At 47.5% G+C, this 27,634-nt stretch overlaps 1 protein-coding gene across 2 annotated transcripts in view; it reads right to left on the reverse strand.

Annotated features, from left to right (window-relative positions):
- Positions 1–27,634, reverse strand: part of ADIPOR1 (adiponectin receptor 1) — a 356,425-nt gene that overhangs the window by 70,115 nt on the left and 258,676 nt on the right. For both annotated transcript variants that reach the window (XM_078644108.1, XM_078644109.1), the window contains one exon: positions 12,238–12,424. In XM_078644108.1, the coding sequence (XP_078500234.1) occupies positions 12,238–12,424 (187 nt within the window). The remainder of the gene's footprint in view (positions 1–12,237; positions 12,425–27,634) is intronic.

The raw sequence follows: 27,634 nt of genomic DNA on the forward strand, positions 1-27,634 counted from the left end.
CCATGTATCATGTCTGCAAAGCACCAGCGGGCCGGACACTCTGAAGGGCATTTGTATGACATTTTCAGAGGCAATGTTCATATTTCTTTTAGTCCATGTCCTTACAAGTGTGACACTAGCATCTATGAAAGTACACCAGTCTGCAAATACTTTTAATTTTTTTTTTTTAACGTTTATTTATAACATTTTTTCATACATAGTAAGTGGGCAATCAGCAAGGCACTACAGTGTTACAGTATACAATCATTCAATCAATTCAATAGGTCAGCGAATGTAGGGACCATCCTTCACATACAGAGTCATGCAATGGGGTGACATTTGAACAATGCGCCAGTCAGCTATTGGCAAGAACGTCAGCATGTGATCAACAGAGGAGTCATTCAATATTATAACGAACCTCAGGGCTTAACACAGCAAAGTATTATTCGACCCCCATATAAGCAAGTGAGTATGATATGCAATAATAACATTTAATATGGTTACATTCCTTCCCCTCTTCAATGATCTTCCGAGGTTCCAGCAGCTAATTGGCACCCACTCCCCTCACCGTCCGTCACTCGTTGCGTAATGTAGGATTGTAGTGGGCCCCAGATATCTACTGGTCTAGAGGTCATTGGTTGTGTCTCAGCATATAAACTGTATTGGTCCTGACTGTACAACATGTCTTGGAGCCATTCCTTGAATTTCGGGGCTCTCCCCCTCCCCCATCGACACGCCAATCTCCGTTTAGCTAATAGAAGAGCAGTGTCAAGAAATTTCCTGTGTGGTCGAGGTATGTGTTGTCTGTGTCCCAATAAAAATAGCAATGGAACCCTGGTCAGTTCAATATATAACATACTCTCTAAAGCGTTGTGTATCGGTTCCCAGTAGGCCGCAACCTGTGGGGAAAGCCAGGCTAGGTGGAACAAATCGGCCCCTGGTTGCCCGCACCTCTCACACCGGTCTGAGTCAGTCAGATGAAACCGAAACTTCCATGCAGGGTTATAATATATGCGATGCAAGAATTTATAGTGGATCATTTTAAATCTGCTATTGGACGCTATGCGACCTGTCAGTTCCAAACAATACTCCCATGTCTCATCAGGGAGAGCCTCCCCTATGTCTCGTTCCCAATATCTGCGCGCCGTCTCACCAACTTCTAAGGTGTGGGCACGCATACTGCCATAGAGCCCAGAGACATGGTGCGCGCCTTCAGTGCTGTTAAGTAGTACGGCCAACGGAGGGACGACCTCAGGTTCATTAGGATACTCAGATAAAAGATTTTTCATCCCTTCTCGGAGCCGCACGTAATAAAGTCTCCAGGGGAGTGGGATCAGTGTCACCAAAGAACTGCTCCTTAGTGCAAAATATGCCATTGTGTAACCCGTCTCCCCACTTGGACTTCTGCAGTCTGCACATTAGTTGGAATCCAGTTTCCTGCATCACTGCCAACTGTGGGTGATATGTCATAGGCATGCGTAGTGCATACAGCAAGGGGAGTTACAATCTGCGGAGTATTTTATGCCACGCATCTATCGTACAGGAGACTGTTGTAGGGTGCATGTCCAGGACGTCAGCCGGACCATGCACGATGCCGGTCAGAGGTAGCGGGCGTGCTATCCAGTCCTCTGCCGCCAGCTGTGGCATATAGTCAGTGGGTCGCAGCCAGTGGTAAAGAAAATGGGCCTGGGCACTGAGGTAGTAAGCCTCAAAATCGAGAATGTCAAATCCCCCTTTAACATAGGATTGCATCATTACACTCCATTTAAGTCTAGGTTGTCGCCCTCCCCACACTAGTCTGATGAGCTCTGATCTTAGAGTTTTGAGAAAAAAAAACCCGGATAGTAGGGGATGTTTAGGAAAAAATAAAGAAAACGTGGGAGCACCACCATTTTGATCAGGAGATGCGACCCGCCATTGACAAGGGCAGTGCTATCCAGCGTGTCACGGTGTCTCTCAGTTTCGTAATAGCCGTGCCATAATTCATGCGCAATGTTTCCTCCCTATCTCTCTAGATTCGTACCCCCAGGTATTTCAGATCGTCATCACACCATTCAATCGGAAAGTCCAGTTGGAACTTGGTCACAGCGGGTGTCAATGGCATAAATTGGGATTTGCGCCAGTTTACGTTTACGCCAGATAGTCCGCCAAACACCAGAAATTCTCGTAGCAGTGCATTCAGGTTAGTTTGCGGATCCTTGACGTAAAGTGTGACATCATCCGCATACAGCGACACACAAATCTGTCTTTGAAAACATCGGAAACCACTATCCTTATGTAATTGTCTTATCCTGCATGCCAAAGGCTCTATGGCGATGGCGAACAATAGAGGGGATGGAGGGCACCCCTGTCGAGTGCCCCTAGTAAGTGATATCCCGGGCGATAGATGTCCGTTGACAAGGACCCGCGCAGTGGGCGTAGTGTACAACAGTTTCACCCATGCCAGAAAGATAGGGGGAATCCCATTCTCCGCAACACCTCGAATAGGTAGCCCCACTCCACAGAATCAAAAGCTTTGGAAGCATCCAAAAACACTGCAGCCAATGGGACCTCCGGAGCCACTGTGTTGACAAGGGAGAATAGGGTCCTACGGTTATGACTCGTAGCCCTCGATGGAACGAACCCCGATTGGTCCGGAAGTACTATACGAGTCATGAGCAGCGACAGCCTGGAGGCTAGAACCTTTGCCAATATCTTTGCATCGCAGTTGATGAGGGACAGTGGCCCGTGGAATCACATAATGAGGGCTCCTTACCGGGCTTCAGGAGAGAAGTGATGACCACCTCACGCATGGAGCGGGGCAGGACTCCCACCTCTAACGATTCCTCAAAGATTTCGCGGAGCACCGGTGCCATGATTTCAATATAGCACTTGTAAAATTCCACCGGAATACCATCCAGCCCCAGCGCCTTTCCGTTTTTTAGGGACATAATAGCATCCTTTATTTCATCGATTTCCAGAGGAGCACCCAGAAATTGTCTATCTACATCGCTCAACCAGCAGAGGGCCACATCGCCGAAAAAGGAATCAAAGTCTGTGTTACCCGTGGCTTGGTGGGTATACAGCGATTTAGTGGCTAGTGAAGGCCTCTCCTATCTGAGCATTACCCCTCCGCATGTCCCCCGTGCTATCAGCGATCTCTAGAACCGTGTTGGTACCTCTGGCATTGCGCACAATGGCGGCTAGTGTCTTTCCAGGCCTTTCTCCCTCACCATATCGTCTGGCAGTCCAATATTGACTACGAAATCGCGTTTCACGCTCCGCCTCATTCTCATATTCCGTTAGTTTACTTCTAAACTCAGCCTGCGCTTCCTGACTATCTCCTCGCTGCATGCAATGTTCCAAAGACCTCAGCTCACCCTCCAATCTACTGATCGTACGTTGAATGTCCCGCAATACCTCAAATCCCTTTGCAATGCACCAACCTCGTACAGTGAGCTTGAAGGCCTCCCAAATATTCTCAACGCTCTCCACAGATCCCCAATTTCGTGGAAATAAGTCAGTAATGTCCTCCCGCAGTTCTTCCCTAAATACCATATCCAAAAGTGTCATGGGTTGCAGAAGCCAAGGCGGTCTAGGGCAGTCCAGGCCCGGGATCTGCAGGCTAACTACCACAGGGCAGTGGTCTGAGTACGTGCGAGCTAAGTGTTTCGCAGCCGACACAGTGCCCGCTAAGTGATGTGTCAGTAGACAATAATCCAGCCGTGCCCAGGTCCCTGTGTGAGAGGTGAAGTGTGTGCCCTCAAGCGTGTGGGGATGTAAGTGTCTCCAGCTATCCACCAGCATACCTTCCGTCATGATGCCCTCAAGCACCTCTCTGGATTTAGGGTGATAGTGTGCTAGTCCGTCCGCCCTGTCCACTGCCGGGACCAACGCCACATTAAAATCACCCCCCCCCCCAAATCACATGCACAGATCCTATGTCTAGTATTTTACCCCACAAAAGAGCAAAGAATTCGGGTGTATCTATATTGGGAGCATAGCAATTCACCACCGTGGACTCTCCCAGTCTACCCCAGATTATCACATATCGTCCTGCAACATCAACCAGCTTACCCTGCAGCAGGAATGGGACATTGCGTTTAATCAGTATTGCAACTCCTCGGGCGTATGAGGAATAGGACGCGAAGTATCTGCCCCCCGCCCATCGGTTTGCAAATGAGGGAGTGACCTGTGGGGGGGTATGCGTCTCTAGTAACATCACCAACTGTGCCCCGTGTCTATCGAGGTAGGACAGTACTTGTCGACACTTTCTGGGATTATTAAGGCCCCGAACATTCCATGATAGTATCGTCAACAGCTTGTTTCTAGTATCACCGGGACTACCTATTATCACAGTCGGGTCCCCACATCAGCAATATCATCAGTCTCTGGATCATCCCAACATCGCCACCATCTCTCACCATCTCGTATTGTGCCTGTTTTGTGCCCTGACCACATTGGCCAACCATTCCCCCTCCCCCCCCTCGCATCCCTTGAAATATCACCCCCTCCTACTGAAGCATCCCCAACTTGCCAGTACGTGTAACCACCCCCCGTACCCCCATCCCGATCCCCACCCCAACATCAGCAATAAGAACAGAATACCCCATAGGGAAACACCCTCTGGGGGAACCTCCAGAGAGCAACACGACCACCCTCCCCACCTCACGCCTTCGGACCTGTACCACCACTAGGCGTCTATCAAGGAGGGAGAGCGGTCCCCGGAATACTTTACCACTGGGCCTACTGAAAGACTGCTGTCCTCTGCGCCCTGTACACGTTTGAAGCAGGAGGCCATAACCTGTAATGGCCTGAGGTGTTAGTGACAGTCAAAAATGCCAGTAGTGGGAGGCGGGCGGTTTTAGACCCGTGCAGCAGGGAGGGGGATGGGGGGGTTTTGCTGGTTGTTTTGGTTCTGGTTTTCTTGTAGTATTTTATGGCACAGCACAGGATATACTGCACTGCATGAGGGTGACACTTTAATTGGTGACGATGCTCCGCTGGGATCGTTCCTTCTGGACCCATACCACACCCAGCTCGATGGCGACACACTTGAAGGCTACACCTGAGCTCCACACGGCACGTCCCTCCCGCTCACCAACACTTACGGCACTCACATGGAATGTTCGGGGATTGGGCGACAGGGTGAAGCGAGGCCTAGTGTTACAATATTTGAAACGCTGTAAACCGGCGATAGTCATGCTGCAGGAGACCCATCTAGTGGGCACGGCCTCTAGAGCGATGGATAGATGGGGGTATAAATGCATTACTCATGCGGACTTCTCCTCCGGCTCTAGGGGGACTGGGATCCTTATACGGAAAAACTTCCCATTGATATGTCAGCAAACTAAGATAGATACTCAGGGCCGCTTCGCAGCAGTGACGGTTCAGTGGGAAGGCCAACTCTTCAACTTTGTGTCTGTCTACATCCCGCCTGGCCTGCATGCCGCGGCTCACACTGCCCTGGCTTCCTTCCTACTGGCCCTACCGACGGCGACACTGGTTTTAGGGGGCGACTTCAATGACGTTGTGGATCATGCGCTTGATAGACACCCACAGGCTGGGACGGTGCGGGGAGGCGGGCGACTCTCCGGTCTGTTGGACGCCTTGGGACTGACGGACTGCTGGCGATACAAACACCCCTACGACAGGCACTACACCTATTACTCAGCGACACATAACTGCCTCTCACGGATTGACCACGTCTTAATGTCAGGGGAGGGACTTCATGGGGTGGAAGAGGTGGCAATCTGCCCCAGAGGGATCTCCGACCACTCCCCGCTACTACTCACATACACGAACCACCGCTCTCATAGGTGCCGTATGTTTCCGGTTCATGCGAATTATCTGCAGAACGCCCCATTGAAAAAATCCCTCACCACTACTGCTGAGCACTATTTCCGGGAGATGCAGGCTCAGTTGACTCCCGGAGTACCCTGTGGGAAGCGTTTAAAACAGTGTTACGGGGGCAGGCAATTGCGTCGGTAACGGCCCATAGGAGAACGCAACAGCAAGAACTTAGCTCCTTGGAGGAGGCCCTTGCGAAGGCCATCTCTAGACAGGACTCCAATCCGTCTCTGGGAGCCGCCCAGGCGGTCCGGCTGTGCCGAATAGAATGGATGGCATATCAAAAGGAATTGGTTAGGTCCTCGATTCAGGCCACCCGACACAGGGTTTACGAACTGGGCGATAAGGCAGGAAAAATGCTGGCTTGGCTCGATAAAAAAGAAAGGGCGGGAAGGGTCATTGCACAATTGACGCTGCCTGACGGAAGTGCGACCTCAGACCCCGGTGTCATAGTTGACCTGCTGGCCGATCACTATGAAGCGATCTACGCTCCCCAGGCGAGGTTCTCGGCGGAGGAGGCTTACGATTACATTAAGGATCTGTCGATCCCCTGTCTCTCACCTGAGGCGGCGCTATTACTGGAGGCCGATATTACCGTGGAGGAGGTGAGGGACGCGACTGAGGCACTGGCGTATGGAAAAGCACTGGGTCCCAACGGTCTCCCGGTGGAACTGTACAAACAAACAGCCCAGACGACAGCCCCCCATCTCCTTAACATGCTCCGGGACAGCCTGGAAGTGGGTATGCTACCGAACGATCAACGTCTGGCCACAATCATCCCGATCCACAAACCTGGTAAGGCAGCGGAGGAATGTACTTCTTACCGCCCCATCTCCCTGCTCAATGCGGAGCCGAAGATCCTCGCCAAATTGTTAGCGCAGCGGTTGGCCCCCCACCTTGCCACTCTGGTACACCCGGATCAGTCCGGCTTTATGCAAAATCGTAATACCTCGCATAATTTGCGACGTTTACAAGCGGTACTGGCTCGCCGAGAGTATATACAGGAACCGGCGGTATTGCTTTCCCTGGACGCCACCATGGCTTTTGACACTGTGGAGTGGCCTTATCTATTTGCTGTGCTTCGCCACATGGGCTTCGGCCCCCAATTCTGTGCGTGGGTCCGACTGCTCTACACCAGCCCCCTGGCTCAGGTGGCGGCTAATGGCCACATCTCCAGGGACTTCCCGCTCGGGCGTGGGACGAGGCAGGGTTGCCCATTATCCCCTCTGCTGTTTACACTAGTCCTGGAACCGCTGGCGATTTGGGTCAGATGGGAACCATCCATTAGGGGTATCCGGTGGTCACCGACGTGGGAAGATCAGATATCGCTATACGCGGATGATGTCCTGCTCTATCTCACCTCCCCGAAGAAATCTATCCTGGAACTGCTCAATGTTTGCGAGAAGTTTGGGAGAGTATCGGGCTATAGAATTAACTGGTCGAAGTCAGTTCTATTCATTCTTGCTGGCTGCCCCCCCCCCCTACCGAGGGACTGTCCGTTACATTACTCAACCACCCCCTTTAAATATCTTGGAGTTTACGTCACTCCTAGCCCGGACGAATTCCACGCCTTGAACCTGAAACCCCCCCTGGGACGGTTTATTAGAGATGTCAAGGTATGGCGCTCCCTTCCACTCACTCTTTTGGGCAAAGCCGCCCTGTTTAAAATGATGGCACTGCCCCGTTTTTTGTACCTCCTTGAAAACACACCGTTTCCAGTGCCCCCCTCCTATTTTAAAGCCATCGCAGCAGCAGTTTCTACTCTGCTTTGGGACGGGAAACCGGCTCGTATTGCGCTGAACAAGCTGGTGAAAGACTGGTACGATGGGGGAATAGCGCTCCCTAGTGTTGAATTGTATTACTGGGCTGCCCACCTTAAACAGATCAACTACTGGTTGCACGCCTCACAACAGGAACCAGCCTACATGGCGGACAGGCAGAATATCGAATCCAGGGGCCTGTTGAGAAACCTTTATAGCCGAACCATCCCGACTGAGCTCAGTGGCCCGACTCGTCACACGATTCAAATCTGGTATAAGGCACACAGACATCTTCAGTGTGCAAACACCGTTACGCAGATGACGCCCCTGTGGGACTCATACAGGTTGGGTTACATGGGCAATACTAAGGGATTCAAGGCATGGGACGCCATAGGCATTTCAGTGGTGGGGGACCTCTGGAAAAATCACACAGTCGTCGTAGATTTTGATTTTCTACAGACCAAATACGGTATGGCTAGGTCCGAACATTACAGGTTCATGCAGATACGGCATGCACTGAGGGCAGCCATTCCGGAGGGAACGAATTTGCAGGAATCTACCCCTCTAGAAGACAGACTGTTAACTGAACACATGTCCCAAAAAGCCACCTCCTACACATACCGGAAGCTAGTTAACAATCTTCCTGACATGTTGTCCAAATTGCGTTCCAGTTGGGTGGCGGATATAGGTGACCTTGACGACTCGGAGTGGCAGGAGGCCCTCTCGTCACCGCGCGAGTCTGCGATTCCCTCCAGGCTTAAACTGGTACAGCTGAAAATACTGCACCGTACATACTATACCAGGACGGTCCTTTACAAGATAGGGAAGGCTGAGCACGACTACTGTCTCCGTGGATGCGGAGAAAGGGGGACGTTCTATCACACCATTTGGGATTGTGGGAGGTTGGCGGGGTATTGGACAGCGGTGATGCAAACTATCTCACAGACTGTGGCTACTTCCCTGCTGCCCGACCCGCGATGCTGCTTACTGAACATATGGGAAGCAGCGGACTTAACCCATCGACAGCAGGATTGGGTAATGTTGGGCCTGATGGTCGCGAAGCGCAATGTGGCTAAACTGTGGGGATCACCTGTGTTGCCCAAACTGAGGGAATGGTGCAGCGACATGGATGACGCAATGGTGGCTGAGAAGGCAGTGTTTGTCCAGAGGGGTTGCCCCAAGAAATGGGGTCTGATCTGGGGAGCGTGGAACAGGTATAGGGGAAACATTTGTGAACCACCGAGGGAGGACTCAGATGAGTGTTTGTCGGATTAAGGATTAAAACTATACTATGGCTGTAGGTGGTGACAGGCCCTGCAGCTTTGGAGACCTCCAGACCATTACAGGAGAGGAGGGTGCTGGGAACATTTCTGGAATGCATCACTAATAATACCGGTAATAAAATTGCGGATATATGTCTATTTACCCTCTGGGATCGCTTTGTGTTCTTCTACTGTTGTGCCCTTGTTTTCATGAAAAGTTTGGTTCTACAGTTAAAAAGCAGACCTTGTAATTTCAGACAATGATAACAGCTCCATTAGGCACACTATGTATTATTTGCCGCCGGGCCCCAGGGATGCCGGCTAAACGGCTGTGTAACTCTTTACATTGTAGATTTACTACTGGCGTACTCGCCGCCGGCCCCAGAGGTTGTAGGCCTTAAGCTGTGTTCTGACGATAATGTGCAATAAAGGTCTTTATAAAAAAAATAAAAAAAATGCCAGTAGTAGTCTAACAGCGGAGATCAGTCCTCATTGTCAGTGCCCTGCCCCCGTTCTCGCTGTGCAGCATCAAGTGACGATCTGCCCCTGGTCCCTTTCCGCAATGTTCGCAGATAGTCCTCCACCTGTTGAGGGTTCGTAAAGAAGTGGTGTCGGCCCTGGTGTGTCACTCGAAGGCGGGCAGGGTATAGCAGAGCATAATCAATTTGTGCCCCACGCAGCTTTTTCTTAACCTCAATGAATTTACAACGTTGCTCCTGCACCATTGGGGTGAAATCCGGAAAGATGGAAAAGGAAACTCCATTGTATGTCCGCTCCTTGTTGGTTCGTGCAGCTCGTAACGCTACATCGCGGTCTCTATAGTTCAATAATCTTGCAATAATAGGCCTTGGGGGAGCCCCAGGTTTGGGTTTGGGGCCAAGGGATCTATGCGCTCTCTCCACTATAAACTGCGTAGAGAACTTTTCAGCACCTATAGAGGCAAGCAGCATCTTCTCAATAAAGTCTTCTATGCGCCCAGTGTCCGTAGATTCTGGAATGCCCGTGACGCGGATGCTATTGCGTCGCCCCCGGGCTTCCAAATCCTCATTCTTAGCAGCTATATCCCGCAGGAGTTTGTCCATTCTCGCCAGTTGTGTGGAGTGGCTAGCCGTTGTGTCATCCGCCTCCGAGATTCTCCTCTCTGCCTCCTTAATTCGGTCATCATGTTGGCCCACCTTATGAACTAAGGCATCCATCCTGGAGGACCTACGATCCACCTTATCCACTACAGTGGCAAATCCTTGCCGCATTTCCTGCAGGATTTGGCGCATGTCGAGTTCCGGGGTACCATCGCCTCCACCTTGTAAATTCGGATTGTCCAAGGCGCCCACTCCGGCCGGCATGTTAGGTCCCTTCTTTGCCGACTCAAAGGTCAGCTTTGGCTGTCGCGTGTCCGGCTTCCCCATCGTGCGCGATGTCCGGGTGCAGGTTAGGACAGTACCGATCGCACAAAACGACTGGCAGCTGCACTAATTCCGCACCAATCCCCAGCAGTGATCGGTAAAGCGCCGTCCACGTGGTTTCACGGCCCTGCACCGCTCAACACATCAGTGGCACATTCAGCGATGGTACCAGTTGTAGATACATCTGTTCAGGAGTGGCACTATGCACTTCTCTATCGTCAGTCCGCCGCCAATGGTCCGTCCCAGGCACTTTGGTCAGTCCCAGCGCAGTAGTAGCGAGCCTCCAGGGGGCGCCTCCCCACCCCCGAAACAGCCCCAATGGCCCAGTGCGTAGAACTAGGCGGTCGCTGTATGCTCTCAGCGCAAATCACCAACCACTACAGGCCGCTCGCACGATGTCACTGCGATGTTTCTAGGCAATCATGCAGCACACTCCAGTCACTGCAGAGCAATTAATAAACTCACCAGCAGATTTCACAATAGTCCGCATTCACGTTGTGTATCACAAGGGACTTACGATGTGTTCAGTCCGCTTACATGCCTTGTGTTAGTCCCAGGGCCCCAGCGCCGATATTACAACTGCCCAGTACTGCACCCCGTGAGGCTGGAGCGTTCGGAACGGCGCAACTCTCAATCCTGGGGAGGTCGCAACACAGATGCACTCCGTAGAAGCCCGGGTCCCGTCAGCAGTTCCACCGGCATCCGATCACCAAGATTACTTTCCTGCCCAGAGGTCCGAGCCTCACACTGCCTCCAAAGCGAGGGGGTCAAGAAATGTCAGTGTGCGATATGGCGCCGATAAATAGGCACGTCCTCGGCCGCCTCCCTATCTGCACTTCACCAAGGCAGCCCTCCACCTCCATAGGGCCTACCGTTCTCATGGCGAGCCGCAGACTTTCCTGCTTGCAGCTGCCGGTCAGCGCTACCTCCTGGGCTCCAGTTCCACAGTCGGGAAAAGCTTCAGAACCTCCGCCAGCAGTCCCACAGCGTCGGACCGTCACAAAACTTTCAGCGAGTCCAGTTCACAATATAATCAACATTTGCGGTGCAAAGCAGCTCGTTTTCGGCCCAGTTCAGAAGGATTAATTAAGGATATCAGGTCCGGGGAGTAGGAGCCTCACCAAGTGACGGCCATTCGACTTGTGCGCCCTCTAGCGCCCCTCCAAGGCTGCAAATACTTAAGTGACTATTGACTTTAGCATTAGATTTTAGTCATATATACCTGGCTTCATTCCAGTATTTTCTTTTTTGCCTTAAGTTCTTATTTATAATTTTCTTCTGTTCTTCTATAACATGACATGTGGATAGACTATGACCAAGAAATTGTTGAAAATACTGTTTTACTGGCACTGTTGGGACACAGTATGAAGATTCTGAATGTGTCTATGGCTTGTCTGTAGCAGTACACAATATAAATATTTTCTCCAATACCGCTTGTACAAATAAATGACACCCACTGGGGTCAATGGATATAGCTTTCCTGAATGTTAATGACATAATCGACGTCTGAAATACTACAGTAGAGTATGGAGATTGATTTAAAGTCCTTTGCCCCTGGCATTTATTTTTCCCTTCTACTAAAAGTGTTTTTACCCTATTTGCCTCCTTACCCCCAGCCCATTTGAACTGCATCAGCCCTGGCAGCATATTTAATCAAACAAGTGTGAATGAAAGCAAATAATAACAAAACTAACATTTACATTTCTGATAAGCACACGGCAAAAGAATGGAAGAACCCATAGCTAAAATCTATCTGGTATTTCTAGTATGCAATGCGCTTGGAAATCAAAAGGACTGTTATTGAGAAGTACAGTGAACTGTGAAAGTGTTATTTCATTCCCAATTTGATTCCTAGGGTGGACAAGCCACAAGAATATATGGCAGCTCCAGAAGTAGACCTGCAACTGTAACTGAGCAGCCAAAGCGATTGAGTGAAGAAGAAGAGCACCCAAAGAGATCGCAGGACAGAGCTGGGTCTCGCTCCCGCTCTGACGAAAAACTTACTTTGAAAAGGTCCTGGAGACTTTCTCGGAATGACAATAGACTGTGTGAAAGAGCCAGGAGAAGCTCAGGCACAGCACTGCTCCTAGGAAGAACATCCCAAACACCACCTTCTCCTGCAGAGGGGCCATGAAGTACATATTTGGCCTCAGCATAGTCAAAACGCCCAGGAAGAGGAATAACACAAAACCTGTCAATTAAAGAAATGAAACTGACAATAAGACATACACTGGACAAGATCAAGTATACAAACATCATTAGAGGACAATTAGCAGGGTTGAAGTGATATTTTGGAATGGGATTCTATCTGTTGCAACACACCTCTTTCAAATCAGATTAAGTCACCGGATGGCACTGATATCTGTACATTCTACCAGGCTGTACAGTTTCAGATGCTTCACAAATTCCTGTTATTAAATATGTTCAGCCTTTTTTCAATATTCACTACGACTTAAATCTATTTGTGAGATGTTCTTTCAACGCAATCGATCATAAACAGAAATCTCTTACTCTTCCAAGACATAATGCCACAACTTCATTTTTTTTTATGGCTGGTCAGTCCCCACTCCCAATCTCTCACAAACTACTCAGCGTTCTTAATGCATGTTGGATCTTAGTCTCCCATGCCTCAGTTAATTGAATAGGCGTACCTTATATAAATACATTTACCGATTCCCACTATAAAGCATCAGTCAAACATGGACGAGAACTGAGGACCCTAGTTTAAAATCTTTCAGTTGATCAATTCCACCATGACTCAAAATAACGAGATTGCCAATGTTTAGCAGCGACTGAGTTTAAACTATTTGCAAGGCACTACTTAGAAAGAAACGTGCTCCTAACAAAACAGGTAGCGCAGGAAAGCAACACAGATCCAAGAGTAAGAAAGAAAACAAGTTACTTACCTGTAACTACAGTTATCCAGTATTGGTATCTTTCATAGATTCACATGCCTGAATCATTCCCCGTTGTCGAGGCGGGAGTCCCACGGTAAAAATATATACAATAGCAGTGCCTAAAAATCCTTGTAGTAGGCTGGAGAAAGGTATAGGCCCGAACTAGGCACAAAACTTAGCAGCCTATCTACCTCTTTTTGTAAAAAGAACTGAACTATCAGCACCAGCCAATCAGCTGTCACCACCCTCTAGAACCTTCCTAGCTCAGGCAGTTCTCCTCAGATTTTCCCAGCACAAGTGAGAAGTAAGTATCCGTAAAAAAGAACTGCCTTGTCGGGGAGGAGGGTGGGTGCATGTGAATCTATGAAAGATACCAATACTGGATAACTGTAGTTACAGGTAAGTAACTTGTTTTCTTATCCAGTATTGGGGTATCTTTCATAGATTCACATGCCTGAATCAGGGTAACAAGCAGTAAGACTATATCTGTTGTTAGAGGAAGGTGGGAGACAAAAGAGATTGTACCTATTCCCACGCAACCTGGAAGGTTATAAAGCTTATACATGTCTACATAACATATGCAGCAAAAAACCTTCATACAACACAGTATAAAATAAGACCGCATTTTAAAAGGACAGAAAAAACTACAGTGAATGTATATATGGGTTAAACATCCCGAATAATGAGAGAGACCATAAATGTCTAACCTTAGTGAAGAAGATGGTGCAGCACCGCTTCCCCCACTGCTGTATCATCGTGAGATGCCGACTGCAAGCAGTAGTGTTTCGTAAAGGTGTGGACACTCTTCCACGTAGCAGCTCGGCAAATGTTCTCCAGCGTCACTCCAGCGAATAGGGCGGTAGACGCTGACATCATTCTGGTAGAATGCGCTTTAACCCTTCTTGTCAGGGGTTTGTTAGCCTTGTCGTGACAAAAGATAATTACAGAAGATAGCCATCTGGCTTCCAGTCGCTTTCGTTACAGCCTGCCCCAGTGTGGCTTGTCCATAAGCAACAAATAGCTGGTTAGATTTACGTATGCTCTTAGTTCTTTGCAGGTAGAACTTAAGGCACCGTTTCACATCCAGGGAATGCAATGTCTTTTCTGCTGGAGTTACAGGGTCCGGGAAAAAGGTCTTTAGTTTTACCGGCTGATTAATGTGAAATTACAATGGTACTTTTGGAATGAACTTTGGATTCGTTCTTAGCGTTACATAGTCTTTAGTGAAATGTAAGAAAGGTTCTGTGATCGTGAAGGCTTGCATCTCGCTGAATCTACGGGCCGAAGTGAGGGCTAGCAGGATAGCTACTTTCCAAGTTAGAAACTTCAGCTCCACTTTGTGAATAGGTTCAAATGGCCTCCTTAACAGTTGGGATAAAACAATATTGAGGTCCCACTCAGGAGGTGGAGGTCGAACTGGAGGGAAAGCTCGAAATAACCCCTTAAGAAATTGCTTTATTAATGAGGAAGAGCACAGTGATGGTTTGTTGGAACTCTTCCTGAATCTGGAGATAGCGGTCAGATGTACCTTAATAGAAGAGAAAACTAGACCTGCCTTGGCCAAGGACAGCAGGTAAGGAAGTATGTCCTCTGGTGGAGCTTGAAGCAGATGAACATTATTTGTCTCACACCAGCTACAGAATCGTTTCCACTTAAAACGGTATGTTCTGATGGTACTTTGAGCACGAGCTTGAGTTAAAATTGCCCTGCAATCTGTAGAAATGTTAAGATCTTTAAATTCTAGGAAGTCAGGAGCCAGGCGTGCAAGTGAAGCGATTGAGGATCCGGGTGCAGAATCTCGCCTCCTTCTCTTGTCAACATCGATATTGTCGGTCTGAGACGAAGTGGAGGTTGTCAAGACAGAAGAAGCAGTTCTTGGAACCAGTACTGCCTCGGCCAGCGAGGAGCAATTAGGAGAAGAGTACAATGTTCCCTTTTCATTTTCTGCAGTATTTTTGGAATAAGCGGAATCGGAGGAAAGGCGTATGCAAAGATTCCGGACCATCTCATCAACAGGGCATTTCCCCTTGACCCCTGTTGAGGAAATCTGCTGGCGAAGTACAGGCATTTGCTGTTCTGTCGTGTCGCGAACAGATCCAGAGTTGGTGTGCCCCATGTTTGAAAGATCCTGTCCACTTGATTTTGCTCGAGCTCCCACTCGTGGCAACCTGTGAGAGACCTGCTGAGGTTGTCGGCTAGAGAGTTCTGAATACCCTTCACATGTTCCGCTCTGAGGGATATGCCGTGTCGTATGACCCACTCCCACATTTCTTGAGCCTCTTGCGAAAGGGAGAGAGATCTTGTTCCCCCTTGTTTGTTGATATAATACACGCTGGTGGTATTGTCCGTACACACCAGCACTGAGGAGTTCGCAATCCTTGGAAGGAAAGACTGCAGGGACAGAAAGATGGCTCTTAACTCCAGGCTGTTGATGTGTTTCTGCCGATACTGGTGAGACCATCGACCTTGAATTTGGAGGTCCTGGAGGTGACCTCCCCAACCTTCCATGGAAGCATCTGTTGTTAAGGTAAATTCTGGCATGGTCTGGAGAAATGTGAGGCCTAGAGACAGATTGTCTTCCTTAGACCACCAAAGAAGGGCTCGCCTCATTCTGGATGTTACCTTTAAGCGATCCTCGAACGAGCCGTCTACCTGCTGCCACTGTCGGTGTAATTCCTCCTGCAGAGGCCTCATTCTGAGTCTTGCCATTGGGACTAGACTGATTGCAGACGAACACATCCCTAGAAGGGAAGCATATGTTCGGACCGAAAGTGACCTTCTTGACGATATTTGATTTCCCAGCTTTAGTAGTTTCGTTTGTCGTTCCTGGGTCAAGAACGCTTTGCATCAGCACGTGTCCAGTAATGCTCCCAGAAAGGTTAATACCTGACGGGGTTGCACTTGAGATTTGTTTGAATTGAGGGTGAGTCCCAAATTTGAGAATAGAAAGAGGGAGCTTTTGACCGCTTTCCTGGTTCACTGATGGACCTTTTAGCAGCTAGTCGTCCAGGTACGGGAAGACTTGTATTCCCTGTGACCTCAGAGCGGCAGCAACTGGGGCTAAACACTTCGTAAATATTCTTGGTGCTGACTTTAGACAGAATGGGAGCACCTTGAATTGAAAATGGACGCCAGCCACTGTAAATCTCAGGTATTTGCGGTGTTTTGGGTGAATAGGGATGTGAAAGTAGGCGTCTTCTAGGTCCAGAGAAGCCATAAAGTCCCCTTCGTTGAGACAATTCGTTGAGACAATTCAGGACATCCGGATACGAATTTCGAGCACTTGTGTGCTGAAGGACCTACACGCTGCAACGCTCCTCTGCAGCCATCGCCACGCGCTTTTTAATTGCCCGTTTTGGTATTTGTGTTTATTTTATTTTTTCTTAACCCTGATTTTACTAGGGTCTTTCCGCCCGTTACCTGCACCTTAAAAGCAATTACACCGCTGCTTAGCGGGTCCGGGTCTGTGGGATCTCCTTTTTCATTACTAGCGCCGCCATCTTGGGTGGGCTTGCGCCGTTCTGGAGGCGCCTGTCGAGCGCTCTAGTGGTGCGGCTATTTCACGGCCGCCCTACTTAAGTCCAGTCCTCTAGGGGGTCAGCTAGGATACGAATTTTGAGCACTTGTGTGCTGAAGGACCTACACGCTGCAACGCTCCTCTGCAGCCAGCGCCACGGGCTTTTTAATTGCCCGTTTTGGCATTTGTGTTTATTTTATTTTTTCTTAACCCGGATTTTACTAGGGTCTTTCCGCCCCTTACCTGCACCTTAAAAGCAATTACACCGCTGTTTAGCGGGTCCGGGTCTGTGGGATCTCCTTTTTCATTACTAGCGCCGCCATCTTGGGTGTGCTTGGGCCGTTCTGGAGGCGCCTGTCGAGTGCTCTAGCGGTGCGGCTATCTCACGGCCGCCCTACTTAAACCTGCCCTCTAGCGCGCAGCGGTGATGCGCAGCGGTCGCGCCTTCACTGCGCCTTCACTGCGCCTGAGTCCGCGCTAAGGAGGCGCAGGGGCAGGGCCCTATAGCTTGGCTTCGTGCTGTCTACTCCATCTTTATTTTAGGCAAGAATGTATTCTAGCGCCGAGCTACTTCACTTTCGCTACATCACTTTGCCCTGCTCCCAGGCTCCCCTACACCCTCTTTGTGGCCCCTTTCAATGCCCTGGCTGTGCTTTCCATCTTACTCCCCCGGCCCCTATTTTTACTCACAATACAGTCTCCTTCGAATCTCCTAACACCACGGAGCCCCCTCAGGTGATATCTCAGGGATCTCTTGACCTTAAGATATGCCATCTCAATGTAAGATCTCTAGTCAAGCATCATCTGGATATTTATAACTATCTTACGGAGGAGACTCCTGACATTTTGTTCATGTCAGGAACATGGCTTCATGAAGAGGCTTTGGTTGCAGTCAATCCGGCACTTCCGTCCGAGTATTCGTTTTTTTCTCTCAACCGTAATTCGAGAGGTGGGGGCATTGCGGCTGCTGTTAAGACATGCTATTCATGTATTTGGAAGGCAATAGATTTGGCTGGTAGCGAATGTGCCCATTTTTCTATCACCATTAGCCATCATTTTACTTTTTCCGGCATACTCATTTACCGTCCTCCGGGCCCGGATGCCGCCTTTAGGTCTGCTCTCCCTGATATAGTAGGTTCACTGGCTTTAAAATCTGCCAATTTTAGTGTGGTGGGTGATTTAAATCTTAATTTTGACTCTCCCTGCTCTCCTGCGGTCAGTGCTATTCTTGCAGACTTGGAGGCTCTCCAGCTATCTCAATTGGTCAATTGCCATACCCATGTGGGTGGTCATATTCTTGACCCTTTTTTCACCAATCTAATTTCGGCCAAAGTACTGCCTCCTAGGCCTATGGCCTGGACTGACCACCACTTAATTGAGGTACATCTCGTTATTAACACCTCCCCTCTAAGAATCCCGTCTCCTGCCACTCTTAGACGTCCCTGGAAAAAGTTGAAACTGGCCGATTTCCATCAGCTGCTTGGTCTTCACCCTCTGGGCCCCTTTACAGATGTGGAATCTGGCTACGCTCTCCTTTGCAATTGGCTTACTAAAGCCTTAGATAGATTGATTCCTATTTCGGAGAGTAAACATCGTCGTACCGATTCTAGCCCCTGGTATGATGATTCACTTCGTCTTCTAAAAAAATCCTGTAAACAAGCTGAAAGAGTTTGGCGCAAGTCTTATCAGCTTGAGAAGAAAATGTTATATCTTACTAGGATTAAGCAATACCACAAAGCGATCTGTAAGGCCCGTGCTGCCTACTTTTCCCTTGAATTCAGTACCAGCTCCAATCCTACCAAACTTATATTCAAGGTGCTCAAGGATCTTACAGCTAGTAGAGCCCCAGCTGCTGAGATCTGCTCCCTCTCACACTGTGAGGATTTGGCCGCTTTTTTTGTTAAAAAGGTGAAGGACATCTATTGCTCTTTTCCTACCACCACTATGTTAACTAAGAATCAAGAATTGGTCCCCAAAACTACTATGCGCCTCACACATTTTCCAGAACTCACGATGGAGGAGTTTAGCAAATTTGTGGTGAAAGTTCAAACTGGCTCCCCTATTGATCCTTTACGACCAACTCAATTTAGAGAGTCCGCTCCTTTCTGTCTTCCTCCACTGCGAGATCTTGTTAATCTATCTCTATCTTCAGGTATGGTCCCGGCTATTTGGAAACAGGCTCAGGTTATTCCCATCTTAAAAAAATGTCTCTGGATCCTCTGAAACTGGAGAACTACCGCCCCATTTCCCTCCTTCCCTGGGCTGCTAAATTGCCCGAGGTCCATGTCAATGCCATCTTATCTACCCATCTTCACTCTGCGAACATATTCGATCCTTCGCAGAACGGATTCCGGGCCGGTCACAATACCGAGACAGCGCTGCTCTCTATGGTCGAACATCTTCGGACTGTGGTAGATTCTGGTCAGACTGCGGCACTGGTGCTCCTTGATCTCAGTGCCGCGTTCGACACGGTCTCCCACGCTGTTTTATTACAGCGGTTGGTTGAGGCAGGTGTCGATAATGTGGCACTTGAATGGTTTCGATCTTTTCTATCTGGTCGTACCTTCAAGGTTATCACCCCACCATTTGAATCTAGACCCTACTCCATTGACCAGGGAGTGCCGCAAGGCTCGGCCCTCAGCCCCACTTTATTCAACCTTTATGTGCAGCCGCTGGCTGCTGTCGCTAAGCGCTGGAACCTTACCATGGTGTCCTACGCTGACGACACGCAGCTGGCGGTTGCAATAAGTGGGGCCTCTGACCTAGAACTTGCCAGGTTTCGTGAGGGATTCCTCTCAGTGGCACATTGGATGACGGACAACTACCTTCAATTGAACGCCAAAAAAAACGAGGTGCTCATTGTCGGTAAGCAGAGCCATCTTTGGGGTGATAAATGGTGGCCATCTGAGCTCGGCCCGACCCCTATTCCTGTCACCGAGGTTAAAAACCTAGGGGTCTGGCTTGATCCCCAACTTAATTTTGTCATCCATACAAAAAAAGTGGCTGCCACTTGTTTTGGCACTCTCCGCAGACTCAGATCTACCTTCCGATTCTTTGATGCTTCTACTAGACAGCTAATTGTACAAGCTACGATCCTGTCTAGATTGGATTATGCAAGCTCCCTTTTGCTTGGAGCTAATCAGGTTGAACTCTTAAGACTCCAACGCGTGCAGAATGCTGCCGCCAGGGCTCTGGTTGGCCTACCGAGATTTTGTTCAGCCAAAAAAACTATTCAGAAGCTCCACTGGCTGCCGGTAGCCCAGCGAATTAAGTTTAAATCCCTCTGCCTCTGGTTTAATATTCTTAAACACTCGTCTCCTCAGATTTTGGAGCACCTCATTTCCCCTTATGTTCCCACTCGCTCTCTGAGGTCTTCTAGTCTTCATTTGACTACAGTTCCATGCTTTAAGAGGACCAGAACCGGCGGCCGCTACTTTCGTGTGCTTGCTGCTAAGCTGTGGAACTCCCTCCCTGTGTATATCCGCGCTATTGATAGTCTTTTGGCTTTCAGGAGAGCTGTAAAAACCTTTCTTTTCCCACTGGATTTCTAAGGTTGTTGTGTTTTTTTTTTTGGGTATTACCTGTGTTCCGGATTTCTGTTCTATCAGCGCCAGGACGCCCCTTTGCTGCGGCATCTGTGCGCTCTATAAACACGGATTACATAACATATAACATAACATCTGTCAGCGTCACCATGCGAAAACTCTGTTTCTTTAGATATTTGTTGAGCTTGCGCAGATCTAAGATTGGGTGCCGATCTCCTGATCTTTTCTCTATGAGGAAGAAGCGAGAGTAAAATCCTTTCCCTTTCTGAGAGGTAGGAACTTTTTCTATCGCATTCTTGTGCAACATCTTTAAGGCCTCTTTGAACAGTAAGTGAAGACGAGGGGGAGGGGGACCCTTGGGCAGTCTTGTTGGTGGTTTCTTCAGCAACTCCAAAGTGTGTCCATTCTTGACCAGATCTAGAACCCACTGATCTGAAGTTATACTCTGCCACTGTTGGTAAAATGCGGAAATTTTCACGCCCACAGGGAGGGAAGGATGATGGACTGGCGTCCGGCAATACTCATTGATGCTTGTTGGAATCACGTCCTTGATTGTTTGATCGTCGTTTTCCTCCCGAACGAGAGAAATTACCAGTGGTAGGTTGCCTGTAAGACGATTGATAGTACGGTTGTTTGCACTGAGACTGGTACTGTCTATTTTGCTGGTTGTGATAATTTCCTCTAGAGGAAAATCCACGGCCTCTTGCCCCTCTAAAAGATCCTCTTTTATATTGAAGAGTACCAAGAGATTTGGCGGTGTCGGTATCCGTTTTAATCGCTTGTAAAGTATTGTCTATGTGCTTACCGAAAAGTGAGTCACCATCATAAGCCATATCTATAATTTTTGTTTGCACCTCTGGCCTGAAGGAGGTAGCCTTGAGCCAGCCTTGTCGCCTGAGGACTGCTGCGCCTGCCAACTGTCTGAAATTGGTGTTAGAGATGTCTAAGACGCAGTCAATGATCTCCGATCCTGCCCTCTCTCCTTCCAGCGCTATGTTGCGCGCTTCCTGTCGTCGATCTTCAGGTATTAAATTTATGAATTCCGATAGGTCCGACCACATTTGGCGGTCATAGCGGGCAAGAATTGCCTAGGAATTAGCCGCTTTAATGGATGCTGCAGCGTTCGTGGAGAACTTTTTCCCTATTAAATCCAGTCTCCTGCCCTCCTTGTCAGGGGGTGTTGAAATCGGAGTCGAAGGATTCTTGGATCTTTGCTGTGCAGCCTGAGATATCACCGAGTCTGGACGAGGGTGTCCCAAAAGACAAGATGGAGTATCCGATGGTGCTCGATACTTCTTTTCAATCCGAGGAAGGACTGCCGGTATAGAAGCCGGCGTTTTCATGATGTTAAGGCCTTCCTTCCATATATAGTCAATAATTGGTATTGTTCTGGTAATCTTTCTGTACCCCTCCTTGAAGTCATGCAAGAAACAGTCTGACTGCTCTACCGTAACAGGCAGTTGAAAACGTGCAGTAGCCCGCTGCATGATGTTATGAAATCCACCAATATCTTCCGGTGCGGAATCTGAGGGCTGTGGTATTGGCGGTGAAGGCATAGGGATTACATAGTCATCCCATGGATCTGTGGGCGTGTTGTCAGCAGGCAACTCACCTTCTTCTCTCCCATCATCATCTGAAGATGAGGTATCAATAACCTCCTGTGGCCTAGGGACCGTAGTGTGTCTTGGCGACACTGTAACCACTGGTGAAGGAGGCCGTGGTACATCGACTGGTACAGGAGACATAATAGGTGCCACTGGCGTAGGTGGAAATCTTTGGCGATAGTCTGCCAACATGGCTTGCAAGTCTTGAACTAAAGAAGGGGGAAGATGACTTGCCTCTTCAGAACGTGGAGGCCTTATGGATTGTGCATAATAAGGCGTTGATACGTGTCCTTGATAATAATGGTGTTGCACATCCTCTTCATCCTCCTCCTGACATTTGACGTGTAATTGTGAAGGGTGACTTGCAATTCCAAAGGGACCCTCATCATCTTCTTCGTCATCAGAATCCTCCTCCACATATGTTACCAAAATATGTGATGGTAGAAGTGGAGAGACGTGCTTTCTGACCTCCTGATTGCCAAAGAAATTAGTGGAGCAAAGTGGAGGGGGTGAAGAAATTTCTGACACCTTCTGCACTTTTTCTTTTATCTCCCGCAGCGCGGGGCCTCCCTCCAGAGCAGCCTGTCAGGTAGAGGTGAGGCAGGGCTATCCTACAGTTGAAAGTAAGTCCCTTTATTTGTGACTATAAAGAAGCATAAATAGACCTGTGACATAGTGACAACGCACAAGTTACCATGTGATTTATTGTTTTATTGTCTTTTGCCTTTCCTCTCTCTCTCGAACCTTCCTTTTTCCCATCTCCTGTTTTTTCCTTTAGAGACCTTGGGTATAACCGGACAACAGAAAGAATAACAGGAATACCGGTGTTGTATAAACGTTATTATTTTTCACATCTTGCAGCAGCAATAACACGATTATACCTGGTCCTGAAGAAAGCCGCTGATACAAAGGGTTTGATCAACAGGCTGAAACATGTTGACCATAAAGTGACAGTGGTTATATATTCATACCACTGTGCTGTTTCATTTTAATTCTGTCAGGTAGAACACTATAATAAAGTAGTTGACAGTGAATTCTATCTAGACAGTTTTAACTCACTTTATATCTTTCCACACAGCGCTGCTAACCACACTACACCCATCATTCCACATATGGGATTACTATCCTTTTCCTTACCAAAAAACATCTCTGAGCTCCTTCCTTAAAACTTGAAGTAGTAGCTCCCAGTGTTGACTAGGTTTTCTACACTGGTAAGGAGGACCCATATGATGAATCATGTCACCTTCGGGTGAGTGAGGGTTCTTATCCTTAAGGGATGTCTCCCCCTTGATGTTATACATCATTTAAGTTAGTTTCGAGAGAAGTAGGGCTAAACTGCATAAATTGTTTTGATACACATGGATGAGACTAGAGGTGTGTCTTTTGGTATATAGATTGATTAATATGGAATACACACCCACAAGTCTATAAACTCTTTCCCTTCTGACCCCCAATCTACGGTGGTGTAATTAGTTATTAGAACGGCCTTCTGGTCGTGGGTCTATCTATAGCTTAGTTATCCTTGAACATAGCTATCCTTTCTTCCTTTCTTGGCTACCTCTCAGGGGGGCTGCTTGCGCGTTGGGGTTGTTCAGATATTGAGGCCAACATTGAGATCTAAACACCCGCCGTAATCATGGCAGAGAGACTGGGACTTACCTTTGACGAAGAAATGACACGTGAGATTCTGAGTACCGCTAGTATTCTTGATATTTCCGCCAGCACCACGATAAAATCTAATGATGATTGGGCCAAACTCGTAACACTTAAGAGGTCACACTCTAGAACACAAGTACATGGGTTAGTAATGACCGAATTTTTTCGGGCAAATTGTGCTCCATCAGGACTAATAGTAACGAATGCCCCGCGCCTTTTCTTAGATGACAAAACGTTTTTACGAGATTGGTCTCTTATTGCATGGAAGTGTACCAGAGACTGGTTGATCTTGATAATTACAACAGCTAAAAAGGCGGCGGACTTACTACAGGTGGAAATCTAAACACTGGAAGCAAGCATAAAATCAGTAATAGTGAGTTCGGTTTATAAAAAACAGTCTGATAAAAAACAAGCTGATGAAACTTTCAAAAAACAAGTTGATGACACAAACAAAAATAATACCGAATTTAAGGATTCAATTTTAGCTACTAAAATCACGAAATCCAATAAAGATTTAGACCAGTTCGCTATGGACAAGGTGTATCCATATACAAGCGATTAATATGTTCCGCCACAAGTCAATCGAAAAGGTGGCAGATATGGATCTAACTATTCCACATCATCGAGTGAAGATGACTCCAGTGGTGATGACATCCTGAATTATGGAGGCCAAATGGGCAGACCAATGAACCGACGAGGAAGAGGCAGAGGCCCAAGAAGAGGGAACCCTTATGGACAAGGATCAAATCCCTGGTGGCCGCCTATACCGTTTAGTTTCTCGCCTGGACACCCACAACAGCCACAATTTTTCCCGTACCCTCCTTACAACCACATGATGCCACAACAGCCTTTTTTAGGGTTTGGCCCCACCAACCAAAGAGGAAGAAGAAGAGCATCAAAAGCAAGGGCGAGTTGGAATTCACCGGTAGCAACGACAATGACTGCACAAGCTCCAGGAACAGCGACAACGAGCGGCAGAAACAAATGATTGTTAACCTCAGTTCCTATGTTCCTACAGAATTGGAGCTCCAAGTCCTGGAAAAAGGGCTCGGATATGTACCCACATTCAAAGGAGATGCTTTTCAGACACGCCAAGAATTGGCATCTTTCTTCAGAAAGATTCGCTTAAATGCGTTCTTCAAAGATAAAGACACTGGAGTGCAACATACTCTGAATACGGGGTTACGTCAAAAATCTACTTTTAATCCACCAACGCATCTGGTTCCAGCATGCATCATAGCCTTCGAGGAAGCAGTGCTGCACAATTTTGAGAGAATTTCTACTAGCAACTCTAGCCAGTTCCAGAATCTCACTAGACTGGAGAAGATCTCCTTACAAAACTTGGCAAACAATTCAGAAATAGTAATCAAACCCGCCGACAAAGGGGGCGCGGTGGTACTTCTGGATAAAGAGACCTATAGAGATGAGTGTCTCAGACAATTAAGTGACTCTAAATCATATCTTAGGTTACAACTAGATCCATCCACGCGTCTGAAAAATGAGATCACCAAGAAAGTGGAAGAGGCCAAAGAAATGAAGTGGATTACGGAAAATGAAGCTTTATACTTGGTAGCGGCAACACCAACAATACTCTACTTTTATGTATTACCCCAAAATACATAAAGCCAATAGACCTCCACCAGGGAGACCAATTGTTTCGGGGATTGGTTCTCTACTTGAACCCCTGTCAAGCTTTGTAGATGTTTTCCTACGCCCTTTGGTTTCGCAGATGCTGACTTTTATCCAGGACACCAAACATCTACTTACGGATATCCAAGATGTACCTTTTGACACAGAACTGGACTGGTTAGTGTCCTTCGACGTAGAATCTCTCTACACATGCATTCAACAAGAAGAGACATTGACCACAATAAAAGGAATGTTGGAAGCATCGACTTGGGAAAGTATTACACCCATCGAATTTGTTATGTTCTGTGCGAGGAAGGTGCTGAAAGAAAACTTTTTCAAATTCGAAGACCTACTGTACCTGCAGACATCAGGAACTTGTATGGGAAGTGTTTGTGCTCCCAGCTTGGCCAACCTATACGTCCACAAAGTCGAACAAGAGACGATATTGGCATTGGGCAATCCATTCTTGAATCATCTACGTACCTGGAAAAGGTACATAGATGATATTTTCGTCATCTGGAGGGGTGATGAAGAGACGTTGAAAATGTTACATGAATGGTTAAACAACCAAAATGATTTTCTGAGGTTTACTCTAGAATTTTCTAAAACCAGTCTCCCGTTTCTAGATCTGCTGATAAAACCAAGAAATGGAGAACTGATAACAGAACTATATAGAAAACCATTGGCGTGTAATTCCTTTTTGTCATTTCAGAGCTACCATCCACGAGCTCTTCGTGAAAACTTACCTTTTGGACAGTTTTTACGCATAAGACGTAATTGCACAGAGTTGGAACAATATGAAGAACATGCGAAAGCATTGTCACAAGACCTAAGGGAGAAGAAATACTTGAGCCATGTAATTCGCAACTCTAAGAAAAGAGCGGCTAATAACAATAGAGAACCGTTACTTGAAAAGACAAAAACAAAAGAAGTAAATCCAAGATTAACCTTTGTAAATACCTTCTCTAGTTTTTCTAACTCGGTTAAGAAAAGCATCAATAAGCATTGGCAGGTTTTGAATTTAGCGGACAATATACTCCCACGACCTCTGTTTGCATACAAACGGAGCACCAATCTGAAAGACAAACTAGTTCCTACCCGACCACACGTGACAAAAGACATCAGGGCTCAAACAACACTTTGGAATATTCCCCCAGTGGTAGTACATTTTCCGTGTGGTACTTGTACAGTCTGCCCACAAACAGAAAAAACTCAGGAAATTGACATAGGGACTTCACGCCCATGGAAAATTGATAAACACACCAACTGTAACAGCGAGCGACTGATCTATCTAATATGGTGTCCCTGTCAGCTTTGCTATGTGGGAATGACCACTAGAAAAATTAAAATTCGTATTCAAGAACATAAGAGTACGATCAGATGTGGCAAACGCTCTACGAAGCTGACTAATCATTTTTTGGACAAAGGCCATCTTGATACTGATCTGCATTGGGTGGTTTTGGAAAAACCTTGGATTCCACCACATTTGACAGATCCTTCGAAGTTCTTATTTCGCAAAGAACAACAGTGGGTTTACAGACTTAAAACAGACACAATAGGCCTAAACGATGAGATACCTTGGGTTTCGATTTAAGTATCTAGTAATAACATCTATTACATCTGAGTGACTGTTCTTGAATAAGACCCCCTTTTTTCATGCGCTTATTGAGGTGAGATAGCATACATAACTTGAAATTTGGGTCAACCTAAGACCCATAATAATAGGAACTTGTGGCATCTGATAGAAACACTACACGATCAGATGGGAAAGTGTGACTAGTAACTAAGTATATGGACCACGTCTTTCTGAGTCCTTATTGTATGTATCTCAGTGACTAAAACATAAAATCTGAGAGTATAACGTGGATAAGGCGAAGTATTAAACATCTTTTTTTGACATAATATCTGCCAAGAACAGTAAGTTGAGAAAATGACACGGATCTCACGCGCGTGTGCGGAATGTAGTGTCAATCACACACATATTTGCCGATTATAATGTATTTTTCTCTTTGAGAGAAAGAGACAGTATATACATGAGCGTAAGATTGGCCTGACCTTAAAATGGCGGCCACAACAGACATTTGAAGACGACAAAATAACAATTCCATAATTGAAGGCAGTCATTGACCTCACATCCCAGGAGTACACAGGAACAGGGCATAGTGAAATGAAATGAGTGGAGAAAGTGGATCTACACCCGAATTGCCGAAAATCTTTAGACCAAGAAAACAGAACTGCCCCGCCTGACGCAAAAATGGCGGCCACCATGGACGAACAAAGAAGGTAGGAACCAGATCAATAATAATTCTTATCCAAATAAGATCGCCAGCCCAAACCCCCCCCACCCTCCCTTTCCCCCCGCCTGTGTTCTAGAAAGCATTACCTCGGGAAAGAAGCATAAGGAAGGGCAGGGAACAAACAGAAAACAGGGCCAGCCCTGCCTGACCCTACGATGGCGGCCATCGCAGACATCATGAGAAGCAAGCAAGCACAACAAACGAGAAAAACAGGTCCCACCTCACCGGATTCTAAAATTGTGACTTGAGCGATATA

The sequence above is a fragment of the Lissotriton helveticus genome, chromosome 5_1 (genome assembly GCF_964261635.1).
Source record: "Lissotriton helveticus chromosome 5_1, aLisHel1.1, whole genome shotgun sequence".
Classification (NCBI taxonomy): domain Eukaryota; kingdom Metazoa; phylum Chordata; class Amphibia; order Caudata; family Salamandridae; genus Lissotriton; species Lissotriton helveticus.